This window comes from Rhinoraja longicauda, chromosome 24 (assembly GCF_053455715.1).
Source record: "Rhinoraja longicauda isolate Sanriku21f chromosome 24, sRhiLon1.1, whole genome shotgun sequence".
Classification (NCBI taxonomy): Eukaryota; Metazoa; Chordata; class Chondrichthyes; order Rajiformes; family Arhynchobatidae; genus Rhinoraja; species Rhinoraja longicauda.
The window spans coordinates 297263-319003 of NC_135976.1; the positions used below are offsets into that span (position 1 = coordinate 297263).

Genomic DNA, 21741 nt, shown 5'->3' on the forward strand with positions numbered 1-21741 from the left:
CTAAGAATCCATCTCGGAGGCACTCCACAAGCTCTTTTTCTTGGGACCCAGAACCAACATGATTTTCCCAGTCCACCTGCGTATTCAAATCACCCATCACCACAGTGGCATTACCTTTGTTACATGCCAGCTTTAACTCCTGCTGCAACTTGCACCCTACATCCGGGCTACTATTTGGGGGTCTGTAGACAACTCCAATTAGTGTCTTCTTACCTTTACAATTCCTCAACTCTATCCACAGTGACTCTACCTCGTCAGTTCCTATGTCACCCCTCGCAAGGGCTGAATTTCGTCCCTCACCAACAGCGCTTCCCTACCTCCTCTGCCCACCTGCCTGTCCTTTCTATAAGATGTATAACCCTGAATATTAAGTTCCTAGGCCCAATCCTCCTGCAGCCACGACTCTGTAATCCCCACAATGTCATATCTACCAACCTCTAACTGAGCCTCAAGCTCATCTACTGTATTTCTTCACGCATTCATATACAATACTTTTAATTCCTTACACATCTCACCTTTCACATCGATGCCTATTAGACTTGGCCATACTCTCCTATCCCTTTGTGAGCTTTCTTTCCCGTTTATTCTTGGGTCATTAACCATCCCTTTACTCTTTTTCCCTTTAACTCCATCCTTGACTATCCCATTTAACCCCCCTTTCTCTCCCCCCCCCCCCCATTTAGTTTAAAACCACCCGTGTAGCAGTGGCAAACCTGCCTGCCAGAATGCTGGTCCCCCACCTGTTAAAGTGCAATCCGTCCCTTTTGTACAATTCCCCCTTACCCCAAAACAGATCCCAGTGATCTAAGAACCTAAATCCCTGCTCCCTGCACCAGCTCCTCAGCCACACATTCAGGTCCCGTATCTCCCTGTTCCTGCCTTCACCAGCACGAGGAACTGGAAGCAAACCGGAGATGACCACCCTGGCGTGCAGGTGCAGCAGGCAGTGAAGAAAGCTAATGGAATGTTGGCCTTCATAACGAGAGGATTTCAGTATAGGTGTAAAGAGGTTCTTCTGCAGTTGTATATGATTTTTGATTTTGATTTAGAGATACAGCGCGGAAACAGGTCCCTTTGGCCCATCGAGTCCGCGCCGCCCAGCGATCCCTGCACATTAACACTATCCTACACACACTAGGGACAATTTTTACATTTACCCAGCCAATTAACCTACATACCTGTACGTCTTTGGAGTGTGGGAGTTCAGAAGGATGAGAGGGGATCTTATAGAGACATATAAAATTATAAAAAGACTGGACAAGCTAGATGCAGGAAAAATGTTCCCAATGTTGGGCGAGTCCAGAACCAGGGGCCACAGTCTTAGAATAAAGGGGAGGCCATTTAAAACTGATGTAAGAAGGAACTTTTTCACCCAGAGAGTTGTGAATTTGTGGAATTCTCTGCCATAGAGGGCAGTGGAGGCCAAATCACTGGATGAATTTAAGAGAGAGTTAGATAGAGCTCTAGGGGCAATGGAATCAAGGGATATGGGGAGAAGGCAGGCACAGGTTACTGATTATGAATGATCAGCCATGATTACAATGAATGGCGGTGCTGGCTCGAAGGGCTGAATGGCCTCCTACTGCACCTATTTTTTAAATTTCTATTTACCCAATCTATTCCTTTTATGATCATGTACACCTCTATCAGATCACCCCCTCATCCTCCTGCGTTCCAAGGAATAAAATCCAGCTCAAACTTGACCAATAGCTCAGGCCCTCGAGTCTTGGCAACATCCTCGTAAATTTTCTCTGCACTCTTTCCAGCTTGACAACGTCTTTCCTATAACTTAGTGACCAAAAACTGAACACAATATTCTAAATGTGGCATCATCAATGTGTTATATAACTGTAACATGACCAACCTGACTGATGAAAGCCCTATTTCCTGAATGCATCTGATAAATTGCACCCCATCTAACCTTTGCCCTATGGCAGTCCCAGCCTCTATTAGAGTCACAGAGTCACGGTGTGGAAACAAGCCCTTCGACCCGACTTGCCAACATGTCCCAGCTACACTAGTCCCACCTGCCAGCATTTGGTCCATATCCCCCCAAACCTGTCCTATCCATGTCCCTGTTTAACTGCTTCTTAAACGTTGGAATAGTCCTTTCCTCAACTACCTCTTCTGGCAGCTTGTTCCATCCTTTGTATGAAGAAGTTAGCCTTCAGATTCCTACTAAATATTTCCCCCTTCACCTTAAACCTATGCTCTCTGGTCCTCGATTCACCTACTCTGGCAAGAGTGCGTATCTACCCGATCCATTCCTCTCTATGGTGCGTATACACCTCTATAAGATCACCCCTCATCCTCCTGGGCTCCAAGGAGGAGAGACCCAGCCTACTCAACCTCTGCCTGTAACTCACACCCTCTAGTCCTGGCAAAATCCTCGTAAATCTTCTCTATACACTTTCCAGCTTAACAACATCTTTCCTATAACATGGTGCCCAAAACGGAACACAATACCTAAATGTGGCCTCACCAACGTCTTGTACAACTGCAACATGATCTCCCAACTTCGAAACGCAATACTCCGACTGATGAAGGCCAATGTGCCAAAAACCTTTTTGACCACCCAATCTACCTGCGACTCCACCTTCAGGGACCAATGCACCTGCACACATAGATCCCTCTCCTCTCCAATACTACCCAGAGCCCGACCATTCACTGCGTAGATCCTACCCATGTTAGACTTCCCAAAATGCAACATCTCACATTTTTCTGCATTAAATTCCATCAACCAATCCTCTGCCCACTTGGCCAATTGATCAAGATCCTGCTGCAATTTCTCACAACCATCTTCACTATCTGCAAAACCACCCACTTTTGTATCATCAGCAAACTTGCTAATCTTGCCGTGTATGTTCTCGTACAAATCATTGATGTAGATGACAAACAGTAACGGGCCCAGCACCGAGCCCTGAGGCACACCACTAGTCACAGGCCTCCAGCCTTCCACCATCACCCTCCACTTCCTTCCATGAAGCTAGTTTTCTATCCATTCAACTATCTCTCCTTGGATCCCATGCAATCTAACCTTCCAGAGCAGCCTACCATGCGGAACCTTGTTGAATGCTTTACTGAAGTCGATATATCCAACATTTGTGGGACACAACCTCCCACGAATAAAACTATGCTGGCTATCCTGAATGGCATGGCTGAGGAAGGGTCACGACCCGAAGCGTCACCCACTCCTTCTCTCCAGAGGTACTGCCTGTCCCGCTGAGTTACTCCTGCTTTTTCTGTGTATCTTCAGGCTATGCCTAATCAGCCCTTGTCCATCTAAATACCTGTATACCATATTCCTCAGAATACCCTCTAGTAACTTTCCAGCTGCAGGTGTTAAGCTCACTGGCCTATAGTTCCCAGTATTTTCCCAGCAGAGCTTCTTGAATAAAGGCACAACATTTGTCACCCTCCAGTCTTCCGGCCTAGCAACATAGAAAATAGGTGCAGGAGGCCGCCATTTGGCCCTTTGAGCCAGCACCGCCATTCATATCATATCATATCATATATATACAGCCGGAAACAGGCCTTTTCGGCCCTCCAAGTCCGTGCCGCCCAGTGATCCCCGTACATTAACACTATCCTACACCCACTAGGGACAATTTTTTTTACATTTTACCCAGCCAATTAACCTACATACCTGTACGTCTTTGGAGTGTGGGAGGAAACCGAAGATCTCGGAGTAAACCCACGCAGGTCACGGGGAGAACGTACAAACTCCTTACAGTGCAGCACCCGTAGTCAGGATCGAACCCGAGTCTCCGGCGCTGCATTCGCTGTAAAGCAGCAACTCTACCGCTGCGCTACCGTGCCGCCCATTCATTGTGATCATGGCTGATCATTACAATCAGTAACCTGTGCCTGCCTTCTCCCCATAGCCGTTGATTCCACCAGCCCCTAGAGCTCTATCTAACTCTCCTTTAAATACATCCAGAGAATTGGCCTCCACTGTCTTCTTTGGCAGAGAATTCCACAAATTCACATCTCTCTCGGTGAAAAAGTTTCTTCTCACCTCAGTTTCAAATAGCCTCCCCGTTATTCTTAGACTTTGTCCCCTGGTTCTGGACTCCCCCAACATTGGGAACATTTTTCCTGCATCTAGCTTGTCTAGTCCTTTTATAATTTAATTAGTCTCTACAAGATCCCCTCTCATCCTTCTAAACTCCAGTGAATACAAGCCTAGTCTTTCCAATCTTTCCTCATATGACAGTCCCTCCATCCCAGGGATTAACCTCGTGAACCTACACTGCACTGACTCAGTTGCAAGGACGCCCTTCCTCAAATTAGGAGACCAAAACTACACACAAACTGCAGAATTCTCTGCCTCAGAAGGCAGTGGAGGCCATTTCTCTGAATGCTTTCAAGATAGAGCTAGATAGAGCTCCTAAGGATAGCGGAGTCAGGGGGTATGGGGGAGAAGGCAGAAACGAGGTACTGATTGAGAATGATCAGCCATGATCACATTGAATGGTGGTGCTGGCTCGAAGGGCTGAATGGCCTACTCCTGCACCTTTTGTCTATTGTCTACAATACTCCAGGTGTGGTCTCACCAGGGCTGTATACAACTGCAGAAGGACTTCTTTGCTCCTGTTCTCAAATCCTCTTGTTATAAAGGCCAACATGCCATTAACTTTCTTCATTGCCTGCTGTACCTGCACGCTTACTTTCAGTGACTCGTGTACAAGGGCACCAAGGTCTAGTTGCACTTCCCCTTTACCTAATCTGACACCATTGAGATAATAATCTGCCCCCTTATTTTTGCCGCCAAAGTGGATAACCTCACATTTATCTACATTATACTGCATCTGCCTACTCGCTCAACCTGTCCAAGTCACCCTGCAACCTCCTAATATCCTCTTCGCAGTTCACACTGCCACCCAGCTTTGTGTCATCAGCAAACTTGCTAGTGTTACTTCTAATTCCATCATCCAAATTATTAATATATACTAGACCAAGTGGACCCGTTGGGCCCAAACCTCTCCTGCATTGGTGCAGCACCCTCTCCTTCCCCCCTCTCCCCCATCCCCCCTCCCCTTGTCCTCTTGTCCCCTCCCTCCACCCTCCCCCCACTCCATCCCCCTCCACCCCCGTTATCCTCCCTCATCCCCCTCCCTCCCTCCGCCCCCTCCTTCCCTCCCTCCACCACCACCTCCTCCTCCCTCCCTCCATCCGCTCCCTCCCTAGGAGACAGATTTAAACTTTAAAATGTGAATAACTAAAAATATAATACCGATTGCAATGAAACTTCTTCCATTAGCACCAAGGGGACGACGGTGAGTAAGGTGGGCCTAAAATTGTTTGCGCTATCGTGTACCCTTTTGACTGTAGTTCAGGAACAAATAAACAAACAAACGAGAGTTTTAGTATATAGATTGTAAATAGTTGCGGTCCCAGCACCGAGCCTTGCGGCACTCCACTCGCCACTGCCTGCCATTCTGAAAAGGACCCATTTATTCCTACTCTTTGCTTGCTATCTGCCAACCAATTCTCTGTATCCATGTCAATACCCTACCCCCAATACCATGTGCTCTAATTTTGCTCACCAATCTCCCGTGTGGGACCTTATCAAAGGCTTTCTGAAGGTCTATATACACTACATCCACTGGCTCTCCTTCATCCATTTTACTTGTCACATCCTCAAAAAATTCCAGAAGATTAGTCAAGCAGGATTTCCCCTTCATAAATCCATGGTGACTTGGACCAATTCTTTTACCGCTATCCAAATGCGCAACTATTACCTCTTTAATAATTGATTCCAGCATCTTCCCCACCACTGATGTCAGGCTAACTGGTCTATAATTCCCCGTTTTCTCTCTCTCGCTCCTTTCTTGAAAAGTGGGATAACATTAGCTGCCCTCCAATCCACAGGAACTGATCCTGAATCTATAGAACATTGGAAAATGATCACCAATGCATCCACAATTTCTTGAGCCACCTCCTTGAGTACCTTGGGATGCAGACCATCAGGCCCTGGGGATTTATCAGCCTTCAGTCCCATCAGTCTACCCAATACTATTTCTCGCTTAATGCAAATTTCTTTCAGTTCCTCTGTCTCTCTTGATCCTCTGTCCTCTAGTACATCTGGGAGATTGTTTGTGTCTTCCTTTGTGAAGACAGATCCAAAGTACCTGTTCAACTCTTCCGCCATTTTCTTGTTACCCATAATATTTTCACCCGTTTCTGCCTTCAAGGGACCCACATTTGTCTTTACTAATCTTTTTCTCTTAACATCCCTAAAGAAGCTTTTACTGTCCAGTAAAAGAAGCTTTATATTCTTGGCCAGCTTCGCTTCGTACCTCATCTTTTCAACCCATATTGCCCCTTTTGCTATCTTCTGTTGTCCTTTGAAAGTTGCTCAATCCTCTGGCTTCCTGCTACTCTTTGTTATCTTATACATCTTTTTAAAAAATTTTATTCCATCTCTAACTTCACTTGTCAGCCACGGTTGCCTCTTACTCCACTTACAATCTTCCTCTTTGGAATGAAATAATCTTGCATCTTCTGGATTATGCCCAGAAATTCCTGCCATTGCTGTTCCACTGTCATTCCTGCTAGGATCATTTTCCATTCATCCTTGGCGAGTTCTTCTCTCATGCCTTCATAGTCCCCTTTGTTCAACTGCAACACTGACATTCCTGGTTTAACCTGCTCCTTCTCAAATTGCAGATTAAAACTAATCATATTATGATCACTATCTCCTTTACCTTGAGTTCCCTTATTACATCTGGTTCATTAGACAACACTAAATCCAGAATTGCCCTCTCTCTGATAGGCTCTAGTACAAGCTGCTCTAAGAATCCATCTCGGAGGCACTCTACAAACTCCCTTTCTTGGGGTCCACAACCACCCTGATTTTCCCAGTCGACCTGCATATTGAAACCCCCATAACTACAGTGGCATTACCTTTGTTACATGCCAATTTCAACTCCTGCTGCAACTTACACCTTACATCCAGGCTACTGTTTGTTGGTCCGTAGATAACTGCCATTAGTGTCTTTACAATTCCTTAACTCTATCCACAGTAACTCTACATCGTCAGTCCCAATGTCACCCCTTGAAAGGGACTGAATTCCAACCTTCACCAACAGAGCTACCCCACCTCCTCTGCCCACCTGCCTGTCCTTTCTATAGGACGTATAACCCTGAATATTCAGTTCCCAGTCCTGATCCTTCTGCAGCCATGTCTCCGTAATCCCCACAATGTCATATCTACCAATCTCAAACTGATCCTCAAGCTCATCCACTTTACTTCTTATACTTCGCGCATTCATATATAGTACTTTTAATCCTTTGCTCATCTCAGCTTCCACATCGATTCCCATAACACTTGGCCATTCCCTCCTATTGCTTCGTGAGCTTTCTGTCCTGTTATTTCTGGGGTGTTTCTTAATTTTTTCTATACTCTCTTTCCCTTTAACTCCATCCTTGACTATCCCATTTGACACCCCCTCCCCCCTATTTAGTTTAACACCACCCGTGTAGCAGTGGCAAACCTGCCTGCCAGAATGCTGGTCCCCCACCTGTTAAAGTGCAACCTGTCCCTTTTGTACAATTCCCCCTTACCCCAAAACAGATCCCAGTGATCTAAGAATCTAAATCCCTGCCCCTACACCAGCTCCTCAGCCACACATTCAGATCCCGTATCTCCCTGTTCCTGCCCTCACCAGCACGAGGAACTGGAAGCAAACCGGAGATAACCACCCTGGAGTCCTGCTTCTCAGCGTTCTTCCGAGCACTCTAAAGTCACGCTGCAGAATATCTTTCCTCTTCCCGACGTCGTTTGTGCCGACATGCACTACCACTTCCGGTTAGAAACATAGAAAATAGGTGCAGGAGGAGGCCATTCGGCCCTTCGAGCCATTCATTGTGATCATGGCTGACCACAATCCACAATCAATAACCTGTGCCTGCCTTCTCCCCATATCCCTTGATTCCTGCTAGCCCCTAGAGCTCTATCTAACTCTCTCTCCTTCTCACCTTCACCCTTGAGGATGCACGGCATTCGGTCCGTGACGTCCTGGATCCTGGCACCAGGGAGGCAACATACCATCCTTGAATCTCGCTTGTTGCCGCAGAGCTCCTGTCCGTACCTCTCACAATGGAGTCCCCTACTACCATGGCTCTGCCTGACGTCGGCCTCTCCAGCTTCGGCTCAGCGCCAGGTTTTGCCTCGCAGACCTGTCTGCCATTCAGACTGGCAGTGTCTTCTGTACTGACACCTTCCAAGAGGGTGAAACTGTTTTCAAGAGATACAACCCCGGGGGTTTCTTGTACTCCAAGCTTCTTTCCCTACCTCACCGTCACCCACCTTCTCTCATCCTGTACAGTGGTGTAACAATCTCACTGAAGGTCTTGTCCATGAACGTCTCATTTTCTCAGATGATCCTGGAGTCATCCAGTTGGCTCTCCAGTTCCCCAACACGGTCCTTCAGGAGCTGAACCAGGACATACCACATTCGTAGCAGCCAGAAGCACCAACGGTGTTCCTGACCTCCCACATCCTGCAAACGTCACACTGACTCAGCATACCTGCAATTTTGTGTCGTCTCACCCTCTCCAAACGTTTGGTGTAGCCTCCTCGCCAAAGACTCTCACGCCAAAGATTCACACTTTTCCCGACAGGCCACTCCCCTGGAACAAGCCTTGCTTATATTGGCTGTTAAATTGACTAATTGATAATTAGCTAACTTACATTTGCTAAATGTAATTGCTCAGCGAATCCCTGCACTCTTTCAGCTGCCCTCCTCTGACTAACTTCAAGGTATATCTCCTGTATTTAAAGACGACTCGTAAGTTTCAACCAGGGTTCCCGCAATTTCCTCTTTGGTTTCCCACAATGTCCTCAGATATATATGATCAAGCCCTGGAGATTTGTCTACCTTCGTACACCTTCAGCACCTCTTCGATCGTAACACTGACGGTAAATACGGAGGAGAAATACTCATTGAGGACCTTGCTCATCTCCTGTGGCTCCACCCAGATTTGAACACACTGATTCCTGAGGCATCCCACTCACTCTCTAGTTACTCTTTTCCCCATTATGTATTTATAAAATCTCTTGCGGATGTCCTTAGTGCTATCTACCAGAGCTATCTCCTGGCCCTATTTTACCCTTCTGATTTGCGTTTTTACTGTGCTCCTCAGTTCGCGAAACTTCTCCAGGGATCTGCTTGATCCCAGCTGCCTATACCTGTCCCATGCGTCCTTTTTATTCTTAACCAATGTCTCTATTTCTCTCGCCAGCTAAGCTTCCTTACGTTTGCCTGCCTTCACTCTTAACAGAGACCTACATATCCTGAGCACAGTACATAGTACTATGTACATAGTACATAGTCTTCACACTTTTAAAAACATGCCATTTGGCTGATGTTCCTTTCCCCTCAAGCAACCCGCTCCAATGAACGAGCAAGACTTTCTCTCATATCCTGAATGTTGGCCTTACACCAATTTGGCATTTTAACACGGGCCCTCTCTATCCCTATCCATAACTATCTTAAACCTAATCGAACCTAACTGGTCCCTAAAGGTTCCTCCACGAAGACTTCATTCACTTGCCCGTCCCAATTTCCCAAGACTAGATCGAATGTCACCCTCTCACATGTGGGGCCCTCTGCATATTGCTGGAGAAAACTCTCCTCAACACCTTTGAGAAACGGCACCCCATCTAAACTGTCACACGATGATTTTACCAGTCAATATTGGGAAAGTTAAAATCCCCAACCATAACAATCTTATTTGACTTGCAGCTGCCTACAATCTCCTGGCATATTTGTTCTTCTACTGCCCGTTGACTATTTGGGGGTCTGTAGTACACCCGAACATGGTGACCATCCCTTTCTTGTTCCTCAGCTCTACCCATATAGCTCCACTAGATAAACCATCTGTAATGTCAGCTCTGACTACTGCCGTGACATCCTCCTTAACCAATAATTCAAACCCCCTCCTCTTTCATCTACACCCCTGTCTCTCCTGAAGCATCTGTACCCCGGTACATTGAGCTGCCAGTCCTGCCCCTCCCTTAACCAGGTTTCAGTCATGGCTACAACGTCCCAGTCGCTCGTACCTATCCATGACTCATCACCCGTCAAGCCCCTTGCATTAAAGTAAAGAAAGTTTAAACTGCACAAAGGTTAAACCAACCTTCCTTCCTCGCTCTCCGCCTTTCTCCTGCCTATTCTGTCCTCCAATCAATCTCTCGCCACCTTCTATACCAACTTCTAACCACTCGCCTGCCTTTTCCCTGTACGCAATTTTTATCCCAGCTCCATCCATATAGCTTCACTGGACGAATGAACCAACAATAATGTCATCTCGGACTACTGCCATGACATTCTCCTTGATCAATAAAGCAACTCCCCTTCTCTTTCCCCCACCTTTATCCCCCCTGGAATGTGGAGCTGCCAGTCATGTTCATAAATTCCAGGAGCAGAATGAGCTCATTCAGCCCATCGTCTATTCTGCCATTCTATCGTTCCTTCTCAACTCCATTCTCCTGCCTTTTCCCCATAACCCTTGACGCATACAAATCAAGAATTGTCAATCTCCGTCTTAAAAATATCATTGACTGGGCTGCCTGTGGCAACTAATTCCACAGATTCACCACCCTCAGACTAAAGAAATTCCTCTTCATCTCCTTTCTAAAGATGCGTCCTTTTATTCTGAGGCTGTGGCCTCTGGTCCTAGACTCTCCCACCAGTGGAAACATCCTCTCCACATTCACTCTATCCAGGTTTTTCACTGTTCGGTAAGTTTCAATGAGGTGCCCCCTCATCCTTCTAAACTCCAGCAAGTACAGGCCCAGTGCCGTCAAATGCTCATCAAATCTCAACCCAGTTATTCCTGGGATCATTCTCGTAAACCTCCTCTGAACCCTCTCCAACGCCAGCACATCCTTTGTCAGATATGGGGCCCAAAACTGCTCAATACTCCAAATGCAGTCTGACCTGTGCCTTATAGAGCCTCAGCATTACATCCCTGTTTTTGTATTCAAGCCCTCTTGAAATAAATGCTAACATTGCATTTGCCTTCCTTACTACCAATTCAACATGCAGATTAACTTTGTGGGAATCCTGCACCAGCACTCCCAACTCCTTTTGCACCCCTGATTTCTGAATTCTCTCTTCATTTAGAAAATAGTCTGTGCCTTTATCCCGACTACCAAAATGCATGACTCCACACTTTGCTGCACTATATTCCATCTGCCACTTCTCTGCCCACTCTCCCAACCTATCCAAGTCCTTCTGCAGAGTCCCTGCTTTCTCTACACTACCTGTATCATCTGCAAACTTGGCCAAAAAGCCTTCAGTCCCCTCATCCAAATCATTGATGGACATCATGATGAGCAGCACCAGTGGAACGCCACTAGTCACTGGCAACCAACCAGAAAGAGTCCCCTTTATTGCCACTCTTTGCCTTCTGCCATCCAGCCAACCTGCTATCCATGCTAGGTATTTAGAGTACCTCCAGCATTTTGTGAAATAAATACCTTCGATTTGTACCAGCATCTGCAGTTCTTTTCTTATGCTATCCATGTTGGTATCTGCCCTCTGATACCATGGGTTCTCAATTTCTTTTGCAGCCTCATGTGCGGCACTTCAAAGGCCTCAAAGGCCTTCTGAAAAATCCAGGGAAACCACATCCACTGACTCTTCTTTGTCTATCCTGCTATTTATTTACTGCCTCAAAGAATTCCAACAGGTTCGTCAGGCAAGATCTCCCTTTCACGAAACCATGCTGACTTCGGCCTGTTTTATTGTGTGCATCTAAGTACTCAGAAATCTCATCCTTTATAAAGGACTCCGAAATCTTCCTAACCACTGAGGGCAGGCTAACCAGCCTGTAGTTTCAACTCTTCTGCTTTACTTAAACAGCGGAGTAATATATGCAATTTTCCTATCGTCTGGTACCACCCCTGACTAGTGATTCTTGAAAGATCACAACTAATGCTTCCATACTCTCTAAAGCCACCTATCTCAGAACCTTAGGGAGCAGTCCAGGTGACTTGTCCACCTTCAGACTTTTCAGCTTCCCAAGCATCTTCTCCTTTGTGATTGCCACTCTACTAACTTTTACTGACAAGTAAAATGGATGAAGGGGAGCCAATGGATGTGTATCTAGACTTTCAGAAAGCCTTTGATAAGGTCCCGCACGGGAGATTGGTGACTAAAATTAGAGCACATGGTATTGGGGGTACTGTGTTGACATGGATAGAAAATTGGTTGACAGACAGGAAGCAAAGAGTAGGAGTAAACGGGTCCTTTTCAGAATGGCAGGCAGTGGCGAGTGGAGTGCCACAAGGCTCGGTGTTGGGGCCGCAACTGTTTGCCATATAGATTAATGATTTGGAAGAGGGAATTAGAAGTAACACTAGCAAGTTTGCGGATGACACAAAGCTGGGTGGCAATGTAAACTGTGAAGAGGATGTTAGGAGGTTGCAGGGTGACCTGGACAGGTTGAGTGAGTGCGCAGATGCGTGGCAGATGCAGTATAATGTAGATAAATATGAGGTTATTCACTTTGGCGGCAAAAACAAGGAGACATTATTATCACAATGGTCTTAGGTTAGGTAGGGGGGAGGTGCAGCGAGACCTGGGTGTCCTTGTACATCAGTCACTGAAGGTTGGCGTGCAGGTACAGCAGGCAGTGAAGAAAGCTAATGGCATGTTGGTCTTCATAACAACAGGATTTCAGTATAGGAGTAAAGAGGTTCTTCTGCAGTTGTACAGGGTCCTGGTAAGACCACATCTGGAGTATTGTGTACAGTTTTGGTCTCCTAATTTGGGGAAGGGCATCCTTGTAATTGAGGTAGTGCAGCGTAGGTTCACGAGATTGATCCCTGGGATGGCGGGACTGTCATATGGGGAAAGATTGACAAGACTAAGCTTGTATTCACTGGAGTTTAGAAGGATGAGAGCGGATCTTATAGAAACATATAAAATTATAAAAGGACTGGACAAGCTAGATGCAGGAAAAATGTTCCCAATGTTGGGCGGGTCCAGAACCAGTGGCCACAGTCTTAGAATAAAGGGGAGGCCATTTAAAACTGAGGTGAGAAGGAACTTTTTCACCCAGAGTTGGGAATTTGTGGCATTCTCTGCCACAGAGGGCAGTGGAGGCCAAATCACTGGATGGATTTAAGAGAGAGATAGATAGAGCTCTAGGGGCTAGTGGAATCAAGGGATATGGGGAGAAGGCAGGCAAGTGTTATTGAGCGTGGACAATCAGCCATGATCACAATGAAGGGCCGAATGGCTTCCTCCTGCACCTATTTTCTATGTTTCTATGTAACTTCCACCCCCTGACTCTCTTGAATTTCCTACACATTGCTGGTGTCTTCCACTGTGAAGACTGATGCAAAAAAGGTATTCCTTGCACCATTTCCTCGGCCTCGCATTCACCTGTCCTATTTTCCTGTTTTCACAAACAGTAGCACTTGGCACTGGAAGCAATCTGGAGATTACTACCCTTGAGGTCCTGCTTTTTAATCTTTTCCCTAACCTCCTATATTCACCATGAAGGATCTCATCCCTTTTCCTACCTCTGTCATTTGTGCCAACATACACAACAGATGCTCCCCTTCCCCCGAGAATGTTATGCAGCTGCTCCAAGACTCCTGAACCTTGGCAACCAGGGAGGCATCCTTGTTTTCCACCAGAGAATCGCATGTCTGTCTGCTAACTATTGAGTCTCACTATGGCTCCGCCTGTCTTCACCCTTGCCAACTGCATCTCAGAGCCAGGCATGGCGCCACTGATCTGACTGGTGCTTTCTCCTGATGGGTCATTGTTTCCCCACCCCACCCCCAACAGTATCTGAAGGGGTATATCTGTTGACAGTGGGTTCCTGCACTCTGCCTATGCTCTTTGCTGGTGGTTCCCCATTGTCTGTAGCCTAGGCACCCTGGACCTCTGCACAGTAACTCCTGTCTGTCATATCCTCAGTCTTCTGGATGATCCTGAGCTGGGCCAGTCGCTGCCCCAGTTCGCTACCGTGGTCAGTAAGGCGCTGCAGTTAGATGCACCTCCCACAAGTGTACTCCTGTGGGACATCAGGGACTCCCTGACTTCCCACATCCTGCAGCAGGACCATCCCACTGCCCCAGCTGCCATCTCTACTGCACCAGAGAAAGAAAGATTTACGAAAGAGAGAAAAGCACAGACCTTATCCTGCTGTCACCGTCTTTGTTGAAACGTCTTGAGTCAAAGCCCAATACTTGCCCTCCACAAAGCAACTCACCCTCACATAGCCACTCCCAACAGGTCCTAATGCCTTCCTTTTATGACAGCAAACTGCAATGGAAACCAGACTCGCCTCGTTAAGTGTGGCCCTTTGAAAAGCCTTGCTCTTCTGTCCAAGAATATCAACATTAACCTACTCCTCAATGATCTCACCATCATCAATGTCCTTTTCCTTGGTAAATACCAAAGATACTAGAGGAACAAGATAGACCACTCGACCCTAAAAACCGCAGTACATCATGGCGCCATTTTAGTAGGCAGAAACTTGCAGAATCATTTTAAAAGAGAAATAACAAAAATCTGTGAATTGATAGATGAAATATTCTGCATTTTTATGGTATCATCGCACATACTGTTCCGCCAAAACACTGATTAAACTGCGAGGCATAACGAACGGCTGGTTTTGCTTACTAAAATGGCGGACATCACGCTCCTTTGCATACTACACTTCAGTATAGGTGATTTCAATGGAGTGGTTCATCTTGTTCCTCTAGTATCTTTGGTAAATACCGATGTGAAGTTCTCATTTAGGACCTCGTGCACTTCCTCTGACTCCAGTTACAGATGTCCTTTGCCCTTGAGTGGATCAACGCCAGTCAATGGATATTTTTACGGTGGAGATTAATAGATTGTTAATCAGTGTGGGTGTCAGGGGTTATGATGGGCAGAAGGCAGGAGAATGGGGTCGAGAGGGACAGATAGATCAGCCAGGATTGCATGGCAGAGTAGACTTGATGAATGGCCTCATTTTGCTCCTGCAACTTATGAACTTACCGAGCTACTCTTTTGCTCTCATTATTGGGATTCTCCTTAATCCTGATTGCCACAGACATTTCCTATCCCCCATGCTTTGACAGTTACCATCATTCCCACCCCTCATCTGATTGACAGAAGCTGTTATAAATTAGTGATGTGCTCTCACAGATGATAAAATGGGTGTTACAAACATGACTGTCAGTTCCAGGGACAGAAGGAACAAGGTGGGACATCTGTTTGTGGGGACAAGTCATATCATTGCATAATCACTGAGGCAACTGCATATTCAACTTAATCTCTCTGTCTCTCCAGATGTTTTCCCTCAACAGCTGGAAGGTATCAAACTCATCATCAACAAACATCTCAGCAGCCACTTTCAGGTCAGTACAATGTGAGTACAATGAAGAACCTAAAGAGACTGTGCCATCACATTCCCAGAGCAGGGGTTAGACAGAGTGAATCTCCCTCACTACTGGCATGTCACACAGTGCCAGGGTGTGCCACCGCGGAGCGCCCGGTGAGCTGGGAAGCAACATGGATTACATGTTGGAGAGCACGAAAAAGTGATGAGACTGGAGAAGTCAGCTTGACTAAACAGGTTACCTTTCAAGGAATTTTCCCAGTTTTACAAGGTTTTTGACACAGGAATACAAAGGCTTTCATTTCAAGGGATTGTCTGATTTACAAGGTGTTTGGGTGTGGGGAGCAGCAGGGGCTGGCGGATTGCCAGTGAACTTGGAATGGTGCGAGCCTGACCAACTTGATTTGTAGTCATTAACATCTGTCATCTCCCTCACACTCTGATTGCCCAGCTGATGTTGACTGTGAAGATGGCTTCAACGATGACTTGCATTTCTGTGGGTCCTGGGGTAACCTTGGACTGACCTGGGGAAGCAGCCTCCTCTGGAAGGTGTGGAACCACCACAGAAGATCGGCACAGAACATCCCGAGTTTCATTAGATGCTCTTATCAATTGCTTCTTCCGCCTAGTACTTGGTGAAGTGCTGAAAGTAACAGCAGTGATCTGCTTGTCAATATTAGGCTGCCCCTCACAAGTGGCGAGACCTGGAAGCTGCACAACTGTTGTACTTTCTCAAGCTCCCACGTTTTGATGGCTGTTCAGGCTGCTGAGTTGTTAGAACTGTGAAAGGTTATGCACATGAATACGACTATTGAGGCCAGTGCACTGGCAATAGCTGACAATGTGGGCTGTGAAGCTATGATCACCTTTCTTCATTCTGAATGCAAGCATATGCTGTCTCTGGCCCCAGGTGATTGGGTTTCTCGTGTCGATGCAGCCACTGGATGCAGCCCTGCAGAGGGTAATCCTTCCCAATGTGTTGGCCTTTATTGCGGGTGAGCTCCTCTTCCCATATCCAGGTGTTGTGTGGGAGGTACGGTCGGGATCCCCGCCCTTTGCTTCAGCTTTTGGGATCTCACAATCTACCATTTGTATATCTTGCAGAGGCAGCTGTTTATGCAAATGGAGTGTGAGGTGGCTGCTGAGTGGGTTGTCAGCGTTGAGTACAAGGAGACAAACTATCCACGGGCAATAACTTGTGCCAAACGTGTAAAGAGGGTGGCCATTTTAGCCAGAATTGCCCAAAAATACGGGCTGCCAATTGTGCCTCAAGGAAACATGATGTGAGCGATTGAGGGGGTGGTGGGGGAGCATCTGAATGGTAGGAAGGCGAGAAAGAAAAATACACTACACCTTAATTTTTATTCACAAAATGCTGGAGTAACTCAGCAGGTCAGGCAGCATCTCAGGAGAGAGAGAATGGATGACGTTTCGGGTCGAGACCCTCCAGACTGATGTCAGGGGGGGCGGGACAAAGGAAGGATATAGATGGAGACAGGAAGACAGCGGGAGACCTGGGAAGGGGGAGGGGAAGAGAGGGACAGAGGAACTATCTAAAGTTGGAGAAGTCAATGTTCATACCGCTGGGCTGCAAGCTGCCCAAGCAAAATAGGAGACAGACTAGTGACTGACATCTACTATAAACCCACTGACTCGCACAGCTATCTGGACTACACTTCTTCCCACCCGGTCCCCTGCAAAAAGTCTATCCCCTACTCCCAATTCCTCCGTCTACGCCGCATCTGCGCCCGGGATGAGGTGTTTCACACTAGGGCATCAGTGATGTCCTCATTCTTCAGGAAACGGGGCTTCCCCTCTTCCATTATAGATGAGGCTCTCACTAGGACCTCTTCTATATCCCACAGCTCCGCTCTTGCTCCCCCCTCCCCCCATTCGTAACAAGGACAGAATCCCCCTCGTTCTCACCTTCCACCCCACCAGCCAGCGTATCCAACAAATCATCCGCCAACATTTCCGTCACCTCCAACGGGACCCCACTACTGGCCACATCTTCCCTCCCCTCCCCTTTCTGCGTTCTGCAGAGACCGTTCCCTCCGTAACTCCCTGGTCCACTCATCCCTTCTTACCCAAACCACCCCCTCCCCGGGCACTTTCCCCTGCAACCGCAAGGGATGCGACACCTGTCCCTTTACCTCCCCCCTCAACTCCATCCAAAGACCCAAACAGTCTTTCCAGGTGAGACAGAGGTTCACCTGTACCTCCTCCAACCTCATCTATTGCATCCACTGCTCTAGATGTCAACTTCTTTACATCGGCGAGACCAAACGCAGGTTCGGCGATCGTTTCGCTCAACACCTTCGCTCAGTCCACCTTAACCAACGTGATCTCCCGGTGGCTGAGCACTTCAACTTCCCCTCCCATTCCCAGTCTGACCTTTCTGTCATGGGCCTCCACCAGTGCCATAGTGAGGCCCACCGGAAATTGGAGGAACAGCACCTCATATTTCGCCTGGGCAGCTTGCAGCCCAGTGGTATGAACATTGACTTCTCCAACTTTAGATAGTTCCTCTGTCCCTCCCTTCCCCTCCCCCTTACCAATTCTCCCTCTATCTTCCTGTCTCCACCTATATCCTTCCTTTGTCCCGCCCCCCTGACATCAGTCTGAAGAAGGGTCTCGACCCGAAACGTCACCCATTCCTTCTCTCCTGAGATGCTGCCTGACCTGCTGAGTTACTCCAGCATTTTGTGAATAAATACCTTCAATTTGTACCAGCATCTGCAGTTATTTTTCTATACTACACTTTAATTGGTACATGTGACAATAAACTGACCTTGAAAGCTTGAAAAGCAGGTGATGCCCTGGTCTCTGGGTCTGACCGCAGGGAGTCCATGGGTCCTGGCAATCTGCAAGGAGCTGAGGAAGTTGAGGGCAAGGACAAGGTCATGGAGGCAGTGGCCCTCCTTACAATGTGCCTCCACATCCCAGCAGATTGACAAGAAGGCACATGTGCAAGGCATTGAAGGATGATGAAGAGTAGTAGCCCCTAGTGAGGCCGTACACCCTGCGCGCACCTCCTCTCAGCCAAGTGTGAAGGAGGGGGTGGTGGGATCGCTCACCTGTAGGTTGCACAGACATACATGTGCGTCTCGGTAAGCAGCCGTGCTCACCACCGTGTTGCGTACACGGGCGGCATCCAACTACTGGACCGCCGCTTCTCCGATCCCTTCCCACAGTTGAGGATGGATGTGAGAGGGAGTGTGGCCTTGCTGGTATATGGGCAAAGCTGACATCTGCCTTGTCTGTCAGCAATGTGCATGGGCAGAACCACCAGACAGTGCCTTGACTAAGGGAAGGTTGACGTTGAATTTTGCCTTGGTTGAACTGCGATCCTGTCTCCAGTGGCCACGGGAGTGTTGTGGGACACAGTTTGCATGGTCCTGAGGGGTGATTTGGACCACGCATTACCCTTCTCTGTGAAAGAGTGGCTAGGCTTCCTTAGCTTGTGTAGTTATGGACGGCAGATCCTTTCTTACGCATCCAGAAATGTTTGGTGCTTAGTTCATCTCTTTTATAAGACTCTGTTCTGGTCAGACACATGCAGCAAGCCTTGTGTGTGGAGCTAACAACAGTTGGCCCAGAGGATGTTGAGCAGCTGGAGGCTGCCCTGACATTGGAGGAGGTAACACAACCAACTCACGAGGGCAGGGGCAATTCCCTGGGGCAAGACAGGCTGACCCTGGTGACATTTGATGTTGGCACTTTGCATATTGCATGAATAAGTCTTGATTAATGTAATACTAGGATAGTTGTGACTGAAATGAAAAATGTGTTTGCAAAACAAATGAATGAAGCTCCCTCTGCATTGTTCCTTCACATTCATTTGTAAGATGCAGTAACACTTCTCCTATTTTAACTGAAGTCTCCATCTTCCTTTCCCACAGGCTGCACATACGATCCACCTGAGTTCCATGCCACCCCATTACCATTTCAAGACGATGTATTCAGGTGACCAAGCAGGTGACCAAGCAGGTGACCAAGCAGGTGACTGTGTTGAGGTGCGTGCTGTCAAAGGACACGGTGATCTGTGCGTGCCACTGTCCACTTCACTGTGGGCACAACTCCTTCCCAGCCCAGCTCGCTCACTACCTTTCACACCCTCATCATTCCCGCTCCTCTCTCTCGGCCTCTCCCTCCACTCTCTCTCTGCCTCCCTCTGCCCCTCCCTCCCTCCTCCCACCCCCTCTCCCTCCGCCCCCTCTCCCTCCACCCCCTCTCCCTCCGCCCCTCTCCCTCTGCCTCCCTCTCTCTGCCCCCTCTCTCTCTCTCTGCCACCCCTCTGCTCTCTCTCTCTCTCTCTCTCTCTCTCTCTCTCTCTCTCTCTCTCTCTCTCTCTCTCTCTCTCTCTCTCTCTCTCTCTCTCTCTCTCTCTCTCTCTCTCTCTCTCTCTCTCTCTCTCTCTCTCTCTCTCTCTCTCTCTCTCTCTCTCTCTCTCTCTCTCTCTCTCTCTCTCTCTCTCCCTCTCTCTCCCCCTCTCCCCCTCTCCCCCTCTCTCCCTCTCTCCCTCCCTCTCTCTCTCGCTGCCTCTCTCTCCCTCTCTCTCCCTCTCTCTCTCTGCCTCTCTCTCTCTCTCTGTCTCCCTCTCTCTCTCTGCCTCTCTGTCTCCCTCTCTCTCTCTGTCTCCCTCTCTCTCTCTGCCTCTCTCTCTCTCTCTGCCTCTCTCTCTCTGCCACTCTCTCTCTCTGCCACTCTCTCTCTCTGCCACTCTCTCTCTCTGCCACTCTCTCTCTCTGCCTCTCTCTCTCTCTGCCTCTCTCTCTCTCTGCCCCCTCTCTCTCTGCCCCCCTCTCTCTCTGCCCCCTCTCTCTCTCTGTCTCTCTCTGCCTCTCTCTCCCTGCCTGTCACTCTCTGTCTCTCTCTCTGCCCCCTCTCTCTCTGCCTCTCTCTCCCTGCCTGTCACTCTCTGATTCTCTCTCTGCCTCTGCCTCTCTCTGTCTCTTTCTTTCTCTGCTACTCTCACTGCCCCTCTCTCTCTCTCTGCCACTCTGTCTCTCTCTCTCTCTCTCTGCCACTCTCTCTTTGCCACTCTCTCTCTGCCACTCTCTCTCTGCCACTCTCTCTGCCACTCTCTCTCTGTCACTCCCTTTCTGCCATGCTCTCTCTCTGCCGTGCTCTCTGTCACTCTCTCTGCCACTTTCTCTCTGCCTCTCTCTCTCTGCCTCTCTCTCTCAGAGTGGCAGAGAGAGAGTGGCAGAGAGAGATAGAGAGACAGAGTGGCAGAGAGAGACAGAGAGACAGAGTGGCAGAGAGGGAGAGAGAGGGGCAGTGAGAGTAGCAGAGAAAGAGGCAGAGAGAAAGAAAGAGACAGAGAGAGGCAGAGGCAGAGAGAGAATGTTGAAAGGCTGGAGCGATTGGGCTTGTATACACTGGAATTTAGAAGGATGAGGGGGGATCTTATTGAAACATATAAGATAATTAGGGGATTGGACACATTAGAGGCAGGAAACATGTTCCCAATGTTGGGGGAGTCCAGAACAAGGGGCCACAGTTTAAGGATAAGGGGTAGGCAATTTAGAACGGAGATGAGGAAGAACTTTTTCAGTCAGAGAGTGGTGAAGGTGTGGAATTCCCTGCCTCAGAAGGCAGTGGAGGCCAGTTCGTTGGATGCTTTCAAGAGAGAGCTGGATAGAGCTCTTAAGGATAGCGGAGTGAGGGGGTATGGGGGTATGGGGAGAAGGCAGGAACGGGGTACTGATTGAGAGTGATCAGCCATGATCGCATTGAATGGCAGTGCTGGCTCGAAGGGCTGAATGACCTACTCCTGCACCTATTGTCTATTGTCTATTGTCTCTCTGCCTCTCTGCCTCTCTCCCTCTGCCTCTCTCCCTCTCTGCCTCTCTCCCTCTCTGCCTCTCTCTCTCTCTGCCTCTCTCTCTCTCTGCCTCTCTCTCTCTCTGCCTCTCTCTCTCTCTGCCTCTCTCTCTCTCTGCCTCTCTCTCTCTCTCTCTCTCTGCCTCTCTCTCTGCCTCTCTCTCTGCCTCTCTCTCTGACTCTCTCTGTCTCTCTCTCTGCCTCCCTCTCTCTATCTCTTTCATTTCTTTCTGCCTCTCATATTTGCTATCCACTTGCAGTGGACAAGAAGAGGGTTGATTGTGTTCATGGTGGGTATGGTTGGAATGAATGGGAAGGGACTGTGTTCAGTTGGAGTGAATGGGAATAGAACAGCTCCATTGGGACTGTGGGAAGTAGTGGTGAATGGGAAGAGGTGGGACCATTGGGACTGTGGGAAGTAGTGGTGAATGGGAAGGGGTGGGACCATTGGGACTGTGGGCAGTGAGATGGAATGGGAAGGGGTGGGACCATTGTTAGTGTGGGCATTGGGTGAGTGGGAAGTGGTTACTGATGTGAAAGTGGAGGATGGGA

General features: G+C 48.1%; 1 protein-coding gene across 2 annotated transcripts in view; it reads left to right on the top strand.

The window, feature by feature from the left end:
- LOC144605367 (mitochondrial import receptor subunit TOM40B-like) overlaps positions 1–21741 on the top strand; it is a 64022-nt gene that overhangs the window by 23611 nt on the left and 18670 nt on the right. For both annotated transcript variants that reach the window (XM_078420516.1, XM_078420517.1), the window contains exons 2-3: positions 15312–15379; positions 19263–19376. In XM_078420516.1, the coding sequence (XP_078276642.1) occupies positions 15312–15379; positions 19263–19376 (182 nt within the window). The remainder of the gene's footprint in view (positions 1–15311; positions 15380–19262; positions 19377–21741) is intronic.